At 41.5% G+C, this 23,030-nt stretch overlaps 1 protein-coding gene across 1 annotated transcript; it reads right to left on the bottom strand.

Moving 5' to 3' along the window:
- Positions 1 to 140: 140 nt before the first annotated feature.
- VPS35 (VPS35 retromer complex component) lies at positions 141 to 23,007 on the bottom strand. The gene is made up of 17 exons (XM_080552944.1): positions 22,940 to 23,007; positions 16,869 to 16,967; positions 15,375 to 15,471; positions 14,439 to 14,562; positions 12,902 to 13,084; positions 12,374 to 12,587; positions 11,539 to 11,622; positions 10,938 to 11,047; positions 8,314 to 8,410; positions 8,084 to 8,232; positions 7,349 to 7,556; positions 6,659 to 6,814; positions 5,781 to 5,903; positions 4,607 to 4,786; positions 3,202 to 3,441; positions 2,350 to 2,493; positions 141 to 1,038 (listed from the first exon to the last, which is right to left on the bottom strand). The coding sequence occupies exons 1-17, from the start codon at positions 22,940 to 22,942 to the stop codon at positions 859 to 861; spliced, it is 2,391 nt and encodes a 796-aa protein (XP_080409070.1). The 5' UTR covers positions 22,943 to 23,007; the 3' UTR covers positions 141 to 858.
- Positions 23,008 to 23,030: the final 23 nt, after the last annotated feature.

The following is a 23,030-nucleotide window of genomic DNA, read 5'->3' as shown; positions in this document are numbered from 1 at the left end:
AAGTCAGAAAAGTATTCTGAAATGTGAACATACATCCCCTCAGCATCATTCTTCTGTCTCTTCAAAGTAGAAGTTCCTTGGCCTTTATCAGAAGGTAGCACTAGGTTCAACAGGGCTCTGAACAGACATGAAACAACAGGTGTTAATAGCAACTTTATTGTTTCACTGGTGCAAAATCATGATACTGAATAAACTTGTGTAATGCATTTTCCCCTAAATTTACAGTAATGAAGGTTATACATATCTATATAGATTGCAATTTCTCTATTTTTATACTATTTGGAACAAAATTATCTTGATAAATATGCCCTGTGCACAGTATTGGCCCTCACTGAATGTCACAGAGCCTTAATATGCAAAATATAACTTCTGTTTTTTGAACATGGTATTTTAAAACTCTCCAAACATGCATTAATATATTCTAGGTTTTAGGGAAAAATATTACACTTAGTCTTGACTTGCATTAAAAGGAAAGCACAAGCAGAACCTGACATACAATAATCCCAAAAATCTGATGCTCTGTAAGGATCGCTCACAGTTTCAGATGACAGTCACTGCCAGTTTAGAACTCTAGTGCTACAGAAGCAACAGTGAACAGACAAGAGAAATCAGAAACGGAAGAGCCCTACCATATCACAGATTCCAAAGAAAGTTTCAGCCATGCTAACTGATGAAACCTGTAGTTGCTGGTCCAACCTTTCAAATTTGTTAGAGTACTCAACACAAGTGTTTGAAGTGCCAGACTGAACACATGAATGTTAACTTAACTTGACATTTCTGAAAGGCACAATCTATAATCTATCTTAAAAAAACATAATGTACGTAAATGAAAAGAAAGAAGTACAGTGCATATCTTCTTTAAAGAACAAGACCTTCATAAATTGGCCCCTCAGATTCTGGCGATTCCCTCCTCAGACGCAAGTGCTCCAGTGTGTTGTGAAAGTGTTTGTTGATTTGTTCTGTTTCTTCAGTAGATTCAAGATTTGGGAGATCTTCTCTTATCTTCTGTATGAGCTGATTCAAAACCTGAATTGTCACCTACAGGAGAAGGTATACATAACCAAAGTAATTGACAATTAAGTACGAGCATATAAATATTAGTTTTAACAGACTTAGTATTTCTAAGAACTGTCCAAATATCAATAGTATTATTGGTAAGAGTGTATGCAGACAAACTACTGGACTCTGGGACTCTGCCTTCTCTTGCTCCTCATAGGAGGCCCAATACTTCCATTTTTGGATTTCTCTAAGTTCCCCCCGATCCCAGCAAATGTGAACAGCCTCTTAAGTCATTAGAGCCTATACTTTTTTAAAAAAAAAACAAAAACTTTTAGCCCAGTATTTCTCTCCAGCTAATTCAGTACAAACATAAAAAGCTTTAAACAAATTAAGCACACAAGTTGTCTATGCAATGTCTTGTAGAAGTCAGTCAGGATGGCAGTATCAGATTTAAAGTTATTAGTGACTTGGTCACTACCCAGGAAAGTACAGCTGACTATAGTATCAAGTTCAGCATTACACCGAACACTGTAGCACAAAATGAATTGCAGACCACCTCTTTATCAGAGACTATTCTTACACATCTGCTCAATGCTTTGAAATTCAGTATTTCACCTTCATCTACAGATAGAGCATTTCCTATTCTAGAACAGTACTATAGCAGGAAGTCAGTTCAGATGCTGGAAGCTGGCAAATCCTTAAAAATCCTGTAGTTCAGAGGCAATGTCTAGAGAGATATTTATTACAATTTGCTTCTGATTAAATGATGACTTAAGAGGGGACATGGATCTCTATTTGATCAAGCAGCTTTTCAAACTTAATAAATTTACTAGCTATGTAGTAACAAAAAAAGTATGCCGCAACTACTATCCCAGTTTTCAGATGCAGAATTTAGACTGGCATATGAGATGTTATACTAGTCTCTTGAGAATAAAGCTTGCACCAGTCTTTTGAGTATTCTTAGCAGTGACTTTGAACAACTGTGAGAATCATCTTTCCCTGAGTACATGTTCAGTTAGATATATCTCTGAAGTTAGATGAGAAAACAGCAAGTCCTAGTCAGTTTTTGTCAAACAAATGTTTCAAGTATCCAAGTCTCACAAGTTCAGGGCTAGATTTCAGATGTTCAGTGTTTTCCTTCCTCATGTAAGGAAGAATTAAGTTTTATCTATAATGTGGAGACTTCTGTTTTACTAGCATTTCAAAAATTGACTATTCTGTTAGTATTACTAGAACCTGTGTTTCTCAAGAGATGGTACTGAGCATGCTGAATAGATATGATTTGGGGTATAAATGAATAAAGAGCTTAAATAAATGCTCTGTAAAAAATTAAAGAATATTTCTACTCACTGCCTCATTTTCCTTTTCGTAAAAGTAGATGTATCTATTCAGAATTTCTATGAACAGTTGGACTTGCAGAGAAGGGTCCATGCACTGATTTGCTATTTTTAAAGCCTTCTTCAGACATTCCATCACTCTCTTTCCTCCATGCAGCTAGAAGGTAAAAACAAAATAGTTACAAGACATAGAACCATAGGGAACAATAGCACTTATTTCCCTTTGCATATAAATGGCATTTCCCAGTGGTCTACTACAAAAACAGACTGCATAGAACAAAACAAACTGTACAAAATAAGCTATCATTAGAACTGTACCTTTCCTGACTTAATAGTCTGGGTAAGCATTCTGTTCAATCAAGCAGTAATATGAACAGCTGCTGAAAGCCTTCAAGTATCAAACCATAAACTCAATTTTGCAACACATACGGCAATGCACACTTAAAGAAGATTTCAAACAGCTCTTCATAAATACAACAGATCATTTGAGAAAAGCAGCCTTTATCTTCGATTTGCATCTCCGAAGTTCAGTAGTTTATGCACAAACACAGCTACTATACAGACATGCAAAATGCAGCAAACTACTTGGAGAGTCAGTCTTTAACTCCTTGACACTCACAGAAACTGCATGGTACTTCCACTTTTGAGTTTCTTAACTTTTGTATTTATGCACCTTATATTGCTGTAAGATTTATTAGCTTCATATACTGGAACACATTCCAACCATATCTCCACCACGTCACGAAGTGACGTATCCACTTTAGAAGTGAGTGCCTTCAGAAGGAAGGCACGGCTACGTAACCGAAGTAGGATGTGTTATACTGCTGTCACTTCATTTTTATTTTATTTACTTATTTATTTTTACCTCCTCTCCATTCTTGTCAGTGTTTCGGCCAGACCAGAACAGATGGGCACAAGTGCTCACAGCCCGGCACTGGTCTGGTTTCTTAAGGAGCTTAGAGGCTGCCAATGCACACTGAGTCCTCAAAGGCTCATGGTTCTCCTCGCTGAAGCACTTCATCCTCTCAAATGTCCCAATTATCAAGGTGATTGCAGCCAGCTGTGCTTTTGAATCACTAATTTCATCTTCATATAGAGAGAAGGCCTAGTCAAAGGAGAAGGCAAGAGTCTTAATTATTGCTTTAGAACAGCATCAGGAAAAAAAATATACTTGCATGTCACGTGACAATAAAGCTTTATATTTGTTAAAAACTTCATGCACAAGTAAGATCTTCCACTGAGACTGTCAAAATCAAGTTAAAACCACAGACTGGAAATGAGTCTTGCAAGAAATACTTCTTAAGTAATAATAGTACAGGAACGTAATCCTCACATAGTATTTGAAGATTGAGTTTCTCCTTATTTCAAGCATATGTTCAAATAAGAAACTTCAGAAGCAGAAATAGTCACTGAAAAGGATCTAGCTCTTTGAAATACACACTACAGTTCAGCAAAAATTTAAGTGGTAGGTCAGTGACTACAGAGCGGGTAAGAAGTGTCTGCACTGCTGCTGTGTGGGATAAGGAGCCTTCAGAGAACGCACAAGACTAAAAATCTCAAACCATTATCTCTAGTAGAAGGTACATAATTGTCATGTTGCTCTCATCTTCAGAATTTTATCAGTGGCCCTTGTGGCACAGCACAACATAGTAAGGAAAGGCACAAGGTTGTCAGTGATTCATTTTAATGTGCATTAGTGGTGGCATTGGAGGAAAGATTAGGACAAAGCCTGTAATTTGGATACCATCAACTAAGTCAGTTCTTAATTTGATATGGACGGGGGAGACCTTCGCAACAACAAAGGCTTAAGTTATTACCCATTCTGAAAATCTACTTTACCAATAACGTTTCAACAAAAGTATTTTTACTAGTAAAGCCCAACATGACAGCAATAAACACCACAAATTTTACAGAACCTCTGAAGAATGCTTGTGATCATGACAATACTAGCTAGACAAGAGGAGCTGGGAAGTGATCTTAGAAGCAATGAAGGAGCATTCTACATTGAGAAAGCCACACTCCTCCAGCAAACCAACTATGTGAGGAGGAGGGAGCAATGCAGCATACCCCACGTTATCAGACTGAGTATTCAGATCAGTAGCAATGGAGCTTAATTCTGGGAAGCAAGAATGAAGATCAGGAATTTCTACCTAGTAGAGCTAGCTGTCAATTTGGATGTTTTAATCACACTAGGAGTTTCAGTGTTCAGGAAACTCACCCAAACCAAATTCAAGGTAGCGCAGGACAGTGACTAATAGGTGGACATTTACCTGGGACATGAATTCATAGGCCACAGTTTCATGATTCTCAAAGCCAATCTCTCCTGCAGCTAGTGCTCCTTGTAGGAAGAGACGGAGAGGCAGCTCTGCCAGCTCTGCTTTGATCAAAGCACTGATGGTCTGATGAGCAAATGAGAAGATCTTCTGGCACTTCTTTTCCCATTTGTCATCCTAAAGAAATGAAACAAGTCAAAGCTGGAACAAGACCACTGTTACAAGAAAAAGAAACTGGGTTGAAATAGAATCTGTTAAGTGCTCCAATATGTTGACTTCTGCATGCTGCTCCAGTCAGTTGCTTGCTGAAGCTAAATGTGTTGGTATAGGTGGCCCTAGCAGTACTGTGTTGACCTCAGTGGGTCTTCACAAAGCCTTTCTTCTACTTACAGAAAGCTCACATCTATTTTTCCTGTCAGCTCATGGAAACCTTCCTCAGAAGTCTACATTGAGTTGGAATTACCACAGCTGTGCTTAAAACATAACTGAGCAAAAGCCTAAGTAGTGAAGTGTAAAAAAACTATTTAGTCATTCATTGGAACGTTAATCAGAAGTCCAAGAGGATTTTAAAACATTCAACTTGAAGTGCTTTTAAACAAACAGCATTAATTTATTTCCCCACAATAAGGGAAAAATACACATTTAAGCTAACACTTCCAGTAAGAAAGCCGTAAGGAGACAAATGGAATAGTGATTGTTTTAGCGTGCACTTTTACAACTACTGTACAAGATAATCTGTGGAGAAACACTTGCTTTTAGAAGGATTACAATAGTATAACTACATATTTAGAAGCTCCTTAAGTTCAGTATCTAGATTTAAATCAGTTTCACACCATCACTTGTAGTATTCATAGTTCTCTGGTCTACATGCAAAAACATGATCAGTCACCTTCAGACTAAACAGAACTACCCAGTTTCTGCTTCATCTCAAATACACAAATATTCCTCAAATACTGAGGTAACTTGAGTTACTAAAAAAAGTCCTCCTTAAATTAAAAATCCATCACATCTCCAGTAAAAACTTGCTTTGAGGGGGAAAAAAACCACTAGTATTCTGTATCAAGTCTTAGTATACTATTAGCTGTAGACAGAAAAAAAAGCCTCCCCTCCTCTTAAAGACACAGAAGCAAAAAGAAACAAGTATCCAAGAGATATATAGAGGTCAACTCACCACTTTGGAATTCTCCTTGTAGCGAAAAGCAAGCTGGTATGCTGCAAAAACCAAGGGTGGCAGCGTAAAACGAATACGTTGATTCCCACCTGCACCAAAGTGTTTCCGAGCAGTGTTTAAGATCTAAAAACAGAAGCACTGGAAGCTTAGAGAGTTCTTGAAAGAGGTATGTTATTTGTACCTATAACAATTCGCACTATTAGACGGGAACATCAGAAAGACACGGAGTAATCAGGTAAGTTGCAATGTTTTCAGTGCGTGTAGGGAGAAAACATACAAGTTGCTTTACATGAATTATATTTGTGCAGCATATGTAGCTTTTTGTGCGCTCTGTGATGAAGCTTTTTCCTACAGCTGATTAATAAGCATTAGGCAACACTTGTACTATACTAACTACAGATACAGTCTGGACTGTATAGTGAGATGGAGGTTGCCTGGGCTTGCATTTAAAAATTGCATCAGATATATTCTATTCTCAACCTAACTGCAGAAAGAGCTGTCCCTTCTTACAGCAGCCTGTACAAGACTGAAAAAAAGTTCATGAAATTAAACACCTAAGTGATCCAAGTCTCACCTACTGCTTTTTAGAGAGAGAGTTATATGAAGTAGAATGCTAATCAAGAGTTACCACAAACTAATGTAGTTACATCCAAACTACCACCTCATGGGACTAGAAGTTTAAATCCACAATTGTTTTCAAGTCCTCACCCACTACTTCTAAATAAACAGCATTTCACACTGTTACACATTTTGTATTGAGTTCGTAGTGCCAGAGCAGTGACACTCTAGCTTCCAGCCACACTAAATCCGTTATTGTAAGGCATGCAAAACTGACACTTCACAGAGCACAAACACACTCAGAAGCACTGATGCCATACCAGATACTGTTGGTCTGGGTCATCTGATCGTAAAAGATGAATAAATCTTCCCACAAGACTCTGCTCATCAGCAAAGTCCTCAGGGTCAGGATCTTCAGCAGGCTGATCTGGTTGATCCTGGATCAGCGTGGATACCAAATTCATGATAGCATCAACCTGTTAAATGTAATATAAGCTCTGTTTAAACCCAAGTAGTCTATGAACATAAGCTGATAGCAACTGGAAACATCTTTACAGCTGTTCATTGTGCCGACAAAGCACTAGGAATGTTTGGTAACTGGTGATGCTTTAGGACTCATTAGCCTTATTCCCTGAAGAAGAGCACCTCTCAGCAGAAGTGGAACAGCATAAATGTACAAACAAAATTCAGATTCCAGAAGCACTATCCAACCTTCATTGGGTAATAGCCTAGCTTTAAGGGGGTTCAGGGTCTTTGTTCAAACTTAAGTAGTAGTCTCTAGGGTGAGGTTAGGCAAGACGTGTAAAGATAAGGTGTTTGAGAACTTGGGCAGCAGAATTATCAAGCAGGACAAAGCCTGTACTAGTAAGATGGGGGATGGAGGGGTACAGAAACTAAGCATGCTCTGCACAAGGTCATTTAGCATGTTTTCAACTCTTCAAACAGTAGTTTAGATACCTAGAATTTCCATGTCAGTTGACTTCATACCTGACTTGACTTGACTGTCATACCTGTTCTTGGGATACAATTTCTGTGTTATAATCCAATACATTGCTAAGCACGTAGCAACTCATGCTCTTCCTGGACTCATAATCAAAGTATTCAAAGAGTGGGTGGAAATGTTTCAGTTTCAGAACTGTCAGGATATTGTTGTAAGTATCAACAGGGATTTTCAGAAGTCTAGTCAGCTCCTTTGAAACAGCACTACTTGTTGCAATACTAAAACAGATGCAAAAAAACAGTTAATTATTAGTTCACACATAGACAGATTTAAAGTCTGCCTAAATACCAATTCTGATGTATAACCACAACACCTAAGCAACCCACTGCTAGGAAGATTTGAAATAAAATACCAGAACGAGTCGTATCTTGCTCTTTGGGACATAGAATGGGAACTGCATGATTTAAGTTGCTGACAACAGAAAGACCATGTCTGCAAATTAAGCAAGAGAAAAACTCTAGAGTGCCACACAGGATGAATAGATAGCGACTACACACAGCTTGGCATACACATTGTGCATCTGCACAGCTATGCAGAATGATTTAAGCACAGACGAGTAAGTCTTGGGTAGTCACACTTTCCCCATTGTAGTTTATCATGAACTTCTATAGCTTGGACCAAGAGTAGTAATCTTCCACATCTAAAGCATGACTCTTTCCTATCTTACAAAAACATAATTAAAAGTAGAAGTCAAGAATTTAAAGTAATTACCACTCCACAGAGAATGCAACAGACATTTACTTACTGTTCCAGATTAAGTTTATTGAATATTTCCACAGTTGTCTCCAACACCTTGTCAACATAGTCAACACAGTCCGGGTAGCATTTCATAGCCAGGTTAATGAGAGAAACTTGCAAGGATACCACATCCTCTGAGGGCATGTCTTGGCGAGACTGAGATTTAAGACAGCACTGAGTTGATTAAAAGCATGTAACTGCAAAAAAATAGACCACATGCAAGAACACCCAGCATACCTGTATCACAGTAGCAACCTGCTGTGAAAAGATGTCAAACAGTTTGATATCTGCTGGGATACCAGGGCCATCTTCACGATGTGCAAATAAAGCTAACCTAAAAAAAAAAAAAAAAGCAGCTTGGTCAGGATAGTTTCTCCATTCCTCAAATATGGGCCAGAGTAAGACACTAACAGGAAAAAAAGCGCATCTTTTAGGTGTATATACAAGCTTCATTGCAGAGCTTCATTACAAAGCAAAAAGGACATTTGTGGAAATTAGAGGCTGTAAGAACAATCGAGAGTGGTAAATATCAGTCCTGGAAAAGAACGTTGACAGTGACAGCAGGATAAAGAAAGAGCAAGAAAGAAGTTTCATAATCTCTGCTCTTCACCTCGCAGTTAAGTGTTCTGTCTCTCCAGCAGAGAAAGAACTAGAGTGACCTAAAGGAAGAGCAATGTTCTGCATCTACTCAGTGATGTTAAACATCCATTTCCTGCAAAATAGTCTCAAGGTGAGGGGGGGGTGGTGGTGAGAAACTTAGCTATGACTCAGATATTCCTTGTCTCCAAACTAATTGCAGACCAACATGCTTGGTACGTCTACTGTTTGTAAAGAGCAAAATACAAAGAATGTTTTAAGTGGAGAAGATTGCTTTGTGGGGTTTTTTTCCTCAAGAAAAACACAAAAGCAAAGCAGGAGAACTGCTATCCAGCAAGCACCCAGAAGACGTTGTAGATCTACCTCTATCCGTAACAGGAGAAAGTCATGTGAATCACCACCTCTGCAGAAATCAGGAAAAATAAGATAATGGCTATAGGAAGTCAGCACTTTACCAAAGCTGCAGCTTGAGGAAAATGTAGTGTTACCATGCTTGCTTTCTAATTTTTAAGAGATTGTTTTCTTCAAATTACAGAAAGATGTACAAAAATATTTAGAAAAAGCCACCTGATTAAAGTTTAAGATTATTTCTTACAGGGTTTATAAATGTCAATTCTGAATGAACTTTGGGCCTGAAACAAAAAAGCAGGTAAGAAAAGGTGAGGTTCCAAAAATATTCACTGCCACAGAAAATAAAAATTCAACTCTTATACTGTGTTGGGGTGGTAACAAGCAGACTTTCTAAAACCAGGAAGAATCACAGCTTCTCCCGACAACAATTCAGAGGGTAGGACTGACAGGCTTCAAAATATCATCAAGTTGCAGGCAGATGGCAGCATAATTACAAACTATGAATAGCATAGTAAATCAAGAAGGATCCCAAAGCAACATGACTTCTCAAAAAGATTCCTTTAATGGAAAAGACCCATGGGAATAGGTACGAAAGCTTCACGAGTTCTTCTACTTCACTAATGTCCAGTTTCAATTATTCCATGCCAGAAATCAAGATAAGAAATGCAACACGCACTATTGTATGGGGCACATCCAGGTCCTAAATACACAGTACTGAACTACATAATAATTGGTCCAAACTACAGTCCAAACACAAGAACGAGATCTATCCCACATGGATTCTAAGAGCTGATACAAGCATATCCTCCAACACTTGGCCTAACATTGGTCAAAAGCAGAAGTTGCCATACTACATAAGACAATCACCATGCTGTTCCCTTTTTATTGTTATCCTGTCTCCAAAGGAGAGGGCTCCAGAAGACACTAATAGTTGCCCAAACAATAAAACATGGCAGTGGTAAGTTTAGGAGGACACCAGGTTCACTGCCAGTCAGCTGTTTACTGCTGCTCATCTGTAACAGTAAAAACAGAAAGCTTACTGTGGAGGTAATACTAAAGCTCTTCGAGTCCTCTAAGTAGACATGACAGCAGAAGGCACATAAAGAAAGCCCCCCTACAAGAGTTACATTGCTACATGCTAATGTAAGAAGCTAGCAAAGATCCTGTGAAGCTAGCAAAGATCCTATTGAAGGCAGTCTCACAAAATAGACAGGCTCAGAAATTAGATTTACATGCCATGTTTGTTCGTTTTTAAATAAAACTACAAAAAAATCTCAGCCCAGGCAACAAACCATAGGAAACCAAATCATTTCCTACGAACATCCGATTGAAGAAAAGCAGATCTGCTTCCCCACCAAATGCACAACACAGAAGATACTCCAAGGTGGTGCCATCCCATGTTCGAATTTAGTGCAAGCAGTTTTAAGTGGTACCTCCACAGGAAAAAAACACTTTTAAGAGAAAAGACATGAAGCTAGACATAAATTAAAAATTAAGAAGGTAGTTCCACCTCTTACTAGCTCTTTTCTGAAGAAGTAAATATAAGATTAGCTACTAGAATCTTCAAGTTTTCGAGGTACCTATGATGGATATAGTTGTCAAAGCAGAATACTGCTGCCACTTTAGTTCAGAAACATGAAGCTGGTCAACATTAAATAACTTGTTTCCTGGCTTGATCTGTTTACTTTAATCCGTCCTTAAAGCAGGATACACTGGAAGCTGTCCATCAAGCAGAAACTATAGAAATAATATTCTTAACAGCTTTAATTGCAGATGAAGACAACATGGAAACAAAGATAGACATGAATAAAATATGAAAAATTGAAAGCTTTCAAATGCTAGAAGAATTATTATCTGCTTATGTACAATACACATTTCATTTTGAGCCAATTTCCACCCCCCTGGTCACTCACCTGTCAATTAAAGCAATTATTATATTTTTCACATTCACATTTTGGTGCAGCTCAGCACAGGCTCTGAGAAATGGATTCAGGGTTTGGAGATGAAATTCGTCTGGGAAAACCTGAAATTTTAGATCCATAGTCATCCGGTTATAAATTTAATCTACTCATTATTACACAACAGCAAAATGCAGCAGAGTCACTGAAAATCAGATAGCCACATATTAAAATAGTCACAGGACAGACTGTATCTAGGGTTCCCAAAGCTGACCTTGTCTGAGTAAGCACGTGAAGTAACAGATGCAAGACAAACTGGTGAGCTGATGTCCCAGCTACCTACCACAACTCTTACTGCAGGCATGGCTACTCACATAGTTTACAAGTTTCTGCAACGGAAGAAACACAGAACGCATACCTCTCCACTCTGCCCACCCACTGAAGAGTAATACGCATCAAGCCACTGGGTAAGAGACCCAGTGAAAAAGTTTTCCAGTTCACAAGGAAGAGGTGAAAGTAGTCTGAATCTGACTAAAAGCACAGGAATAAGCGTCCCCATGTTCAAAATGCAACTGAATGCAAATGTTCACAATGCAACTGAATTTAAGCAGCTTACCTGTATTATACACTCCATGAGGTACTCCTGAGCTAAAGCATCTCTACAATTTACAACCTGCTCCAATATTCCAGGCAGAACAATCTGTAATAAGAAAAGTCTTGCAGTGTTTATAGAGCCATTGATCTTATATTCACAGATGCATTTAATCCAAGTAGAGCGGTATTTCTAACACTTCTCAGCTTACTCTTCACAAGAAAAACTTTCTGATAAAGACTCAGTGTTCAGCAGTTCCATCCTTCAGAGAAAAAATTCGCTGGTCCCAAACCTCTGTCCCTTTGGTACATTATATTAAATCAAAACCGACAGCTGTGTTTGTTGTTTTTTTTTTTTTTAAATTCAGGAATGTGCGTTGCTGGCACCTAGAACTACACGGGGGCCTCAGCAGCACTGCTATGGTAGAACTTAAAAGGGACAGACTTTAGATAACACACATTTGCTTGGCTATCTTTTCACGCAACGAACAGTTCACTTACCAAATGCTTTGGGAAGCATAACTTCATTGAACTTGTAAAGTCTATTACAGAACACTGTGTACGTCTCTCTAACTCATTCTCTAATTAAAATGGGAATCAGTAAAATGAAGTCATAAAAAGTCATGCCAACCCTACAAAAGAGCTTATGGGAAAAAACACGAGTCCTATCCTTAGCCTGTAAACACATTATATATCTTCATTAGCTTTCAGAAATTCCAGTTAATAGCAGTTCCAGAAGCATCAGGATTATCAAGCTTATAGCACAGCCGTTATACTTCCTAGGCCACTGATGTGAAAAGCCAAATTGGTTTCATGTGGAAAAAGTAGCAGAAGCTGGAAAGCATGGACAGACATCCTACCTGCTTATATCGCTCCACATTAACACCTTCCAGCTGACTGAGGCGAACAAGGTTTGTTCCTACCAGGATTCGCAGTTCCTGCCTTTCCCGCTCCCTCTTCTCTCTATCACGACTATGGCCCTGGTGTTGCATTCGCACCCAAAGTTTGTTCATCTCAGCAAAATTCAGGAGCACAAAGTCCATGGAATCACTGATGTCTCCAGTGGTTTCTTCGCTGCAATTGAGGAACAGATTAGGAACAGGAAAAGCTTGTCAAAAGTATCCATCTTTCCATCCGCTGGTAAATATCTTTCTTAAGATAGGAGATTGGGGAAGTATGTGGTGGGACGTCCGGGTTCATAACAACTGTTCATATCCTCACTTAAGTGAGGAAACCTTAATAATTCCCTTCCAAAACTACCAGAACTCAGTAGTCTCGACAGGTGGTTTACATTTTAACATATCTACTTCTTTCAAATCTAAAGAAAATCATACAGGAAATCTAAATATGCTGATTAAAAAAGTTTTTAAAGTTAGTGCCTGTCTTACTCTGTTTGCTCGCCTTCATCTGGTAAAATATTCCTGGTACACTGCAGGAGATAGTTCCGAAGAAAGAGGCCTCTAAGAGGATGCTGTACTCCACGGCACATCTCCACCAGGTCTTTCAAAATATCTTTCCTGGACTGTGGAAACGACTTGACATAGACAACACCTACTGTTATCAGGAGATACCTGCAACAGGCACAGAATACAACAATAAATAGTTAAGTAATAATACAATACTACATTTAAGGCAACAGCCCACTTCTACTCCAACAGCATTATCAAAGCACAGAAAGCAATTAAATGACATACCATACCTTCAAGTACCATAACTTCAGATAGTGTCAGCTTTCAGGTCCCCTTTCTCCTCGGCTACAGAGCACAGGAAGCCTGAACAGCTAGGTGACCTCATTACAGGGCTTTATACTTCAAATGTATAAATGCTCAGCATGCACAGAGTTCTGAATGCTTTCAGACTGGCTTGTCTATACTTCCAACACCCTGCAAGACTGGAAAGCAATTGTGGCCCATACAGATAAGGTATGTATTATGGTGAAGCACTTAAGCCTCTTTCACACTGTAGTCTAGCAGGATGTGGACTACACTCCTCCTGAGATCTCCAGGCCTGTACTCACTCCATCAGCATCTCTATGTTCAGCAACAGACAGAAGGAACACGTGAGACACAAAGGACCAGTGCACCAGTATACTTGACTCCCCTTCAGCTTAAGAGAAATAAAACTTACAATCCTCAGAACTTGCAAATACGTGGTTTAAAAGCCTCAACCCTGCACACTTCTCTAATTCATGCATGGATATGACTCCATGAATACAACAGAAGTGTTCACTGGGGAGAAACAGAGCCTGCATCAAGCAGGTAGGAGGACAGCAAGTGGTTATGCAGAGCTGAAGACATTGTGGCAGCCAAACCCCAAAGTCTGAATGAGGGTGCAGCCTGGTATACCCAAAGCCTCTTTCTGGCACCACCATGTGGTCAGGAATTAAAAACTGCAATGCCAAGCAAAATCCAAGTCCTAACCCTGAATATCTAGAAGATCCACTCCAGTCCTACAGTGATATATTTAAACGTAAGCCTTTCAGTATCATCTCTACCATGTTAATCCATAGTCTAAGAACTATATACTCAGAAACACAAAGCTTTTAGAAGTTACAAAAGCTTTCAACTTCCTTCTCTCACATACTAAACATGTAGTTGATCTTACTGATCAGAATGAGGTACCTGGTTAGTTCTCTACTGACCAGCTCCTTACCCAGGAGTCTGCTTTATTCCACATCCAAGTGCTTCCATCTTCCTGCCAACGTTTTCGTTTTTGCACACGATCAAGAACTGACCTTTTGCAGTTGCACTCTTGGCTTAACTCTCAGAAGTCTCAAAGGAATCCGCTCTTAAGATATGTAGAGGTAATATTTACAGCTGCAAACAGGTCTTGTTGCCAAGCAAGAACGCAGAGTCTATTATCAGAACCCAGAATCTGACCATTATCTACTAGTCTTTAAAAAAAAAGTAAAATATATACACTTACAGTCTTGGAATAATATTTCCAGCATACTGTACTAACTCATAAAGGTCTGCCACTTTTCTTCCCTTCGCAAATTCATCCGTCAGGTAGACTTCCAAGTAGTGTAGCTCATCAGAAATTGCCATGTCTTTTTCTCTTAGTTAAGGATTTTAGTTCAGAATGTCTACAACAGATCTACAGAGATATTTGCTCATTCACACCAAGGAAGAAAGACACTGTTCCAAATACAATCACAAGGTTCAAAAAAATCAAGCCCAAGTGCGTAGTACTTTAGAAAAAATCATCACTACTGACATAAATGTGCAAAACTAACCCCAAGCCTTCAACTATTATTTTCAGCATATTAGAAAAGAACAAGAAGCACAAGCAAAGTCAAAATAGCAAGCAAATGAATGCAATGGAACCGAATAAGTAAAGGCATACTACATGTCACAGAAGAATCTCATCAGCAGCAGCACACGTGGAGAAAACAGTATGCAAATATAATCACATTCAATTCCCAAATTTCACGAAAAGCCTCCCATTCTTCAGGTATGACAGCACAGACAAGCAAATACATTATGGCACTTGACTTAGGGTTAGAATCTAAGAAAACAAAAGGCTAAAAAATAAGTTGTTTTACAGTTTGTTTGTGGCAGCATACTGCAAGCAGAACTTTTAATAGAGCTCATTTTTATAGAGCTAGACTCCTGAAGACTCACAATGGAAAATATGAAAGACATTAAAGACCTACTTTATACCAAAGGAAAAACACTTGCACAGTGATCAGACAATTGTACATTCTCTTACAATACATCCAGATAAGTAACAGAGGAGAAAAGTGCTACTACGTATCCGAGATTAAGGAGATGTCCTTATAACAACAACAAAAAATCAAGTGAACATATCATTCCAAATTCAATATTTCAACCATTTGGTCCTCTAATCTTCAAAGGATACAGAGCTCATAATAGCTCTTTGGAGATAGCATAGAAGTCCGCAGCTCACCAAGCTTGTTGGAAGCATGTTTCAAAGCATCCATGAGCTTGTTTTTGTCCTTTAGGGGAGGTAAAAAGAACAGCCTGTCACAAATAATGCTAGGCAACTGCAGTATTTAAGAAAGCTACACTTTTGGCTTTTATAAAAACCATACAAAGGTTAAGTATCTAAACATCAGAAAAGTGATAATTCCAATTAAAGCAAATATCTAGCTTGTACTACATTGCCCATCCAAACTAAGTGGAACATTATACCTGAAGGCGGTGAGGAGGCTTACCTTAAGATAGAGCTACAGTAAGAAAGAATTTTGGAAAAAAGGTTTTGCTTATGTAGAAATCACACACACCATTCAAATTCTATTCAGCAAGCCAAACAGTAATTAACTTTCTAAAAATCATCTGGCCTGGTGTTTTGCTCAGATCTCATGAAGCAGCCTCTAGCAGTCAGAGGACACACACGGCCAGCAGAAGCCGCTGTTAGAATTAGATTTCTCTTTCCCTTCTGAAAGAGACAGTTTATTACTCCACATATAACATGTGCTCATGATGCATACAATTCCCTGGCATCACAGAGTGCAAGACAAACTTCTAGCCTACCACCTGTACATACTTGTTGAACACGTAAGAAACAGCCTTAAGTTTTGGAGAAGAATGGAAGGAATTGCTAGGGTCATCCACTCACACATAGGAGTAGAAAGTTCGGCTGCAACTACTTCAAAGATTTCAAAAGCATTCCACACAGCGTAAAACTGGAAGAGGCGTTACATTTCTTGCTACTGTCATTTGACTACAAAGTTAGCTTGGCTAGCCCCATGAAAATATATGGGAATATTTAAGCTCTTTCATTGCTGATTTAAGCAGTTTCTCAAACCCAAGAAAGCTTCACACGATACTGTCTTGCTGCATTGGCTAAAATGTCAGGACAAATACCTCAGTACTATCCTAGTCAATGTTTCTTTTCCAGTCACAGGAGAATTCACACATCAGTCTGCAGTTCATTACTATGTTTATCCTACTCAGCAGGTAATGAATTACTAGCATCGCAGTCTGTGGCTCACGAAAAAAGACTACAGTGAATAAACACCAGTACGCTGAACATAGACAAGGATATATTATCATCATGTAGCTCCATGTAGAATGCATTTGAGCAGTAACCTTCTGGTGACAAGTGGCAGGCATATTCTCAGTTTAGCCTCACTCAAATGCACGCACAAACCAAAGTAGATGCACCTTTATAATGTATTTTGAGAAACACTGTGACAAATGCAGGTATAGGCATATAAGGAATACCGAAGGCTCGGTCTCATCGAGTAGCTGCCTCATCCATTTGCAAAGGCTCTGCCACAAAGATGCATAAAGAGTTAAGTTTCCTCACAGCACTAGAGATTAGTATTGATTTACTGTTTCACTCCTAGCAGATGAGAAGCTTCATTGCATTTTAATGTCACATTCTTACCAAGCATCTCTTCATTTGGAAAGACTGCACCTTAACAGCCTGAATTGCTTCATCCAGGAGTTTTTCCTGTTCATCCTGAGGAGATTGCTGTGTTGTTGGCTGGAAGAAAAAAAAAGACTATTTTTATCATCTGCTTATGACTTGATTCAAACTGGTTCCCCATGGTTTAGAACACAATGCAAGTGGCACTGCAGTGTGACCAGTCAAGAGCTGTCAAATAGCTATGTGATATTTAAGGGAAATTTTTTTTTACTCTGCAAAAATTTGAGCACAGGGAACAGATTAGTTATGGACAGCCTCTGAGCACCATTGTCTCTTAGAGTGCAAAGAACGAGGTCAGTTCTGCCCTTCTTTTCCAGCATCTGTAGGTCAAAAATCCAATAGGAGTATCTGGCAACAAAAAGTTTCGTGAGAACACAAAGACATCACCGCACTGAGGGAAAGCGTCGTTACTCCTTAAAGCAAGGCCTGGAGCACTCAGATCACAACAAGTCACAAGCTATCAGCAGACTGCTATCTGAGCCACACAGCTCTGCTGAAGACAAGTTCCAGATAAGCAAAGCAAAGGATAAAGTACAGTTAGCTCCTTCTGGAAGGCAGAAATGACTTGCCAAAGGCAATAGAAAACTGAAGAGAATCGTCTTTTCTTGATGTCCCCTCCTTGTCCCAGTGACCCTCTTCCTCCCGCTTCTCCTCAACGAGGAATATTCCAGGCCTTTGACATTCAAAACTTGCAAGCTCTTTTGCTTTTCCAAGGACCATACTGCATTTTTTTTTTATACTGACAGACTTACGTGTCCCCCCCAACCCAGCTATTAACGGGCCCTTTCCACTGCACCTACTCCGTGCCCTCTTCCAGACTGATGAGGTTAGTTTCTACTGGCTTCTTTCTTTCAAGTTACCCTCTAAGATGTCTAAGTGTACTCCCATCCAAACTCAACCCCATACACACCTCCTTGTAAGTGACTCCAGTAACTGATGCTGCACTCAACAGAACAGAGCCTCCAAGGCTCTCCCTACCTACAGCCATCCACCTATTGCTTCGGCCTGATCTTCAACACCTCCTTAGAGCCCACCAGCCCCTCCCAATCTTGGGGTTCCAGAGATGGAAGCGTTGACTTAATGTCCCAATTACATCTCCTCCAGTCTTGACGAATACCATTTACATACAAAGTCATGCCTACAGCTGGCTCTCCATGTCTGCAGCCTCAGTAATTTCTCAACTATTTTTGCTTGTTCCCCCACCGTGTTCAGAAAGCTCCCGGTCTCCTCTTTTTAACCAGATATCTTGATAACAAGCTAGCAGGCCATGAATTACATCATCCCGATGTTCTTAAAAACAGGATCTTCAGTACTGATTTCTGTTGCACAACTCACGTTTGGAGTCCATGTGAACACCTTTTAAGAATCAATATTATAATTTAGGTCTTCATTTTAAAAAAAAAGGAGATGCTTTCATTTAACACCAATTTAACAGTGATCGGGCATTGCAGCCTTGACATACCCATGTTTTCTCCTTTCTCCCATATCCACCATTTGACTTGATTCTTTTCTGTAACTGCAGTTCCCTGAGTGGCACAGAGCATTTCTCACACATTCTCCCTACTTCCCCTTTCTATTTACAGAAAGCAGACAGCGCCAAGCAATATTGTTCTTGCCTCGATCTCATCTCAACAGGTGGGGAATCTCTGCCCCTGTAGGTTTCCAATCCCGCAGCCAGACAAGAGTCAAGGCTGATCTGATCTAACATCGGTGACAATCCTGCTTCAAGCAAGAAGCCATACATGATAGAAGTTCCTTCCAGCCAACACTTCTGTGACTCTCTGGGTCTCAGTAATAGCCAAACCATGCACAATAGCTAATTAACACCTCTATTTTGTCAACAGAAAAAGTTGCCTCTGCTAATTAGCGTGACTGCACCCATTAGAAAGCTCTCTTTATAAGTAACCACAAAGCGCATGCCTTCCAAAAATGGATTTAAACATAAGGCAAAAGCAGTAGGGGCAGGCAGCCTTATCGCCCAGGCAATTCGGCAGCTACAAACCAGGCAGCCCGACTGAAAGCGCTTTCTCCCAAAAGAACCTTACATTCGGTGTTGAACTTTATTCCATGACAGATCCAACTTTTAAGGAACAGAAACTGACAGTGCTGGCACGAGTGTGCAACAACCAAATCCACACACCACGCAACTGGCTTGCTGAATTACGTCCTTGCCAAAAAGCTTGTCGCACCCTGCAGCCCCCTGAATTCACACCAGTGCTTTACACACATCGCTGCTGAACCAGATGCCACGTAACCCGACCACATCACGAGCCGCTGTGCTAAAGCACAAGTCAGAGGAGCGGAGTGATGTTAACACCAGGCACAACTTCCCAAGCCCCGTCCCGCAGCCGGCAGGCAGCCTGCAGGGCTCCAGGCCCCAGAGTGCTGGGAGAGCTGCCCAGGCTGTAAAGCGCCCAGCAAGCAAGAAAACTGCCCCAGCTGAGCTAACAGCCTACCACTCACCTTGTTCACCCTATAAGCACACAAAATCTTGAAGCAGGGGTGTGGAAAGCAGGCCTTTTGAGAGGAACACCAAGTGAAAGCACTTGGTGAAGCACTCAGTATTTTCACATCCCCAAGGTGCGGCTGCCAGAGCACATGCACCCCCATTTCCTTACTTCTCCCAGCTACAACGAGCCAGCCAGCTTTGCATCAAATTCTGTGTGCACCAACAGAGGACATGGACGGCATTTTCATTCCTGTTCTAAATTTGAGCAACAAGGTCCCACACTATGTTTAACATTGGGACTGCAGTAAGTATGCTTCTGAGTTCTTCCATTAAACCACTTCCATGTTATCACCAGCCTGGCAAGGTGATGGTTCATAGCAAGAATGCCTTCACTACACGGTGCTGGGCAATGGCAGCATCTCACCATCGCACAGGTGGTGAGATAACCTACCAGTGATCGCAACCAGCATGCAACTGCAGCAGCTGAGGTGTTGGGTTTGTAGCAGCTTGGCTTCTACATGAGATAAACGCAGCACTGCTGAGCAAGTCCCTGCTCTTCCTTAAACACTCAGACTTTGAAACCCGAAACCCTTTTTATTTACTGTAATAAGCTTCAAAACTATACGGTGTTTCCACACATGACCAGGTTATTATCAGGTGCTAGACACACAAGCCTGAAGTTTGTGGAAGAAGCAGCAGAAGGCAAACAAAGTGAAGATAACGCACAGCAAAGGACTACCAGGGACAGATGGTGTGGCTCCTGTCACACTAGAAACCAGTTCTGTCAGATACAATGCTGAATAAAGCTGTTCATGCTCTTTATCATCCACTTCAAATTGGGAACCTAGTAACAAAGAAGGTATTTTCAAGTGTTATTTAACCAAAAACGCAACTGCGCTGTGGAGTCCTATTCCAATCTACAAACACCAATCTTCAGGAGGAAGCAGAGGATGCGTGGCCACGGGAAGAAGAGCAGCAGCACCCTCATCAAGGCACAAGAGGTCCTGCCTTCTCAGCACTGGGTACAGGGAGGTATGAACTACCGCAGGAACACAAGATAATGGAGATCAATTATGCAGCCACTTAGACTTAAATGCTTGGGCCTTAGCCCCCATTAGATACACTACAAGCCTTGAAGAAAAAAATTGAGGTTAATGAAGTTTTCTACTGTACTTATTCCTACCTTTCTCCTTGGAAGCCACAAGGAAGAGCAGCAATGGGAAGCAGACACAGAACTGCCTCTTTCAGCTGCATCTTCAGCTGCTGTACAAGAAACTGTAGCTTTCTTTTTTTTAATCCAAAGATCTTACTGCTGCACCTTATCGCAGCCACAGTAAGGAAGTCACAACACAGCAGCTTAATTCACACAGAGATTCGGTATTGTTTGTGTTGGAGTTTTTTGTTTGGTTGTTCTTTTAATGATGTGCCTTTTTTTTGAGAAGCCTTAAGGCTGCTTTCTGCCAGTTTGATGCTAGCAAACAGTAAGTTGCCTTGGGGAAAAAAAAAATAAATTGTTTTTAAGCCCCAAACTAGCTTGGAAGAATTTAACTGGTATTACCCCCACGCACACACCTTGATCAGCCAGGCAGCAATCTTGAGGATAATTAATGAAACATACTGCAAGTGTTGTTCTCAACCATGCCCAACCTTGTAATAACAACTCTTGAACACACACAGTTAACATTACACCTACTGTGTAGGATTTACTTGGTTTCTAACACCCATCTCCCCAGGAAGACATCCATTCATAGTTTGTTTTATATTTCAGACTTGCAACACTTTGGAGATGACTATCATTTTGGGTCATTGTGTTGACAAGATGCTTGTTTCACTTCTATCAGTAAATCACTGTATTTAACAGAATTATCTACAACTAAAATACACGGGATTCAAGGCAAGCTTGTGGAATCTCACAAGCAGTCTGTATTCTGGCAAAACAGGTATCTTAAGCTGAATGGAGAGTATACATAACAGAGCAGAAGATTTCACTTCTGTTCTAAAGTGCATTTTCATCTACTGTCCAAGTGATTAAGCACTTTGATTTAGATGTACTTCCAGCCTATTCCATATATGACTTTTCCTTCTGTTCACTCACGTGCTTGTGGTTAGTACCTCATCGAACAAGACTTACCCACGTTTCTCTGTCTCCTCCCAGTTTTATTAGGACTGCCACCCAGTCACTATCAAGACATTTAACATGAATGTTACCCACAACAGAGGAAGATCAGGACAATCGCCATCCTACTGATGGAGCCTGAGCGCACACAACACATCACTGCAAATATCACGGGGTGGCTTGATATTACCAAAAAAATGCCTAAGCATTTTGTACCATATTGGAAGCAAAACCCTGCAACACAGAAGGCAACCCCAGAACTTCTGTTAAGTCACACAACAGTGCACACGGATGAGCCAAAGAGAAGGAAACATTTTTCATGTTTAAGCTGGCATTTGCTGCCACAGGAAGCCAGGAGACATTAACAAGAATCAAGGGGCTGTGGGCTTTTTATTTAGAGAACGATCAATAAACGTCTAAGAAATCCAAGTCTAGTTTAGGGTACTTAAACACTGCTTTAAGGCTTAAATGAAGCCTGGCCACTGGAAATGGCAATAGAACCTAGTCTGGTAGAGGGGATTAACCCACATTTAATAGCTGGAAGCTTGGGTTTTCTTTTCCTGAGTCACCTGCTATCAGCTATCAGAAAGAGGACATTAGAGCAGGCGAGTCTGAGGCCATTTCCCACGGAAATGACAAGCAGAAGAAAGCTGGGCCACCTCTGAGCTACCACGGGCACTGACATGGGGGACAGGGACCACAGTGTGGGTGGACGCAGCACTTCCACCGCCAATTAAACATCCCAATTAATTTTTCTAGCCACATGCCGGGTTTCACCACCCCACAGACGCCTCTGCAGGACACAGCACTAACCCATTCCAGCAGACACAACCTCCCAAATGCGAACCTGCCCCAGAAGCCCAGGCACTGGGCAACCCCTGCTTCAGAAGGGGCTCGGTGCGCGCTGCGCACAGCCCAGCCGGAGTGACCAGCAACCAGCGTGCTGCCTGGCGCAGCGAGCGCCGTGTAAGGTTTTACTGAGCGTTAAGCACCGCAGAAGCCCCCTGAACGAGGCAGCCTCGAGTCCTGACAGAGAACGGGACCCCCCCCGCGCCGTTACCCAGGGCTGAGGCGTTTCTCGCCCCGAGGCCCCCAGGCTCACCGCGGGGCTGCTGCCCCCCCGCACGCACGGGCAGCTGGGCCCAAGGGGCCCACCAGGAGCTGCCTCCCCCCGGCAGTGGGGCGGCGCGGAGGGGGCAGCTCGGGACGGCCGTTACCGGGGCCCCCCCTTCCCCTTCCCCTTCCCCTCCCCCTCCCCTCAGCCCCCCCGCACCGGGCGCCGGCCGCCGCCCCCCCCCCGATGGCGCTCCCGAGCCGGAGCCGCAGCCGCAGCCGCAGCCCCAGGCCCGGTCCTGCCCCCGGCCCTGCCCCTGGGCCGCCCCCTCCCGCCCGCAGCCCCGGGGCCGCTTCCTCCCCCCTCAGGGCCCCCCCCGGCCGGGCCCAACCGCCGCCGCCGCCCCTCACCATGGCCGCGCCGCCACGAGCCGCCCCCGCCAGCCCCGCCCCGCAGCGCCGCGCGCCGTCACGTGACCGCCCCGCCCCACCCCTCTCTGCT

Source organism: Anser brachyrhynchus (assembly GCF_964034855.1).
Source record: "Anser brachyrhynchus genome assembly, chromosome: 12".
Taxonomy (NCBI): Eukaryota; Metazoa; Chordata; class Aves; order Anseriformes; family Anatidae; genus Anser; species Anser brachyrhynchus.
The sequence above is the reverse complement of the archived record's forward strand: the minus strand, read 5'-3'. Positions and strand labels throughout refer to the sequence as shown.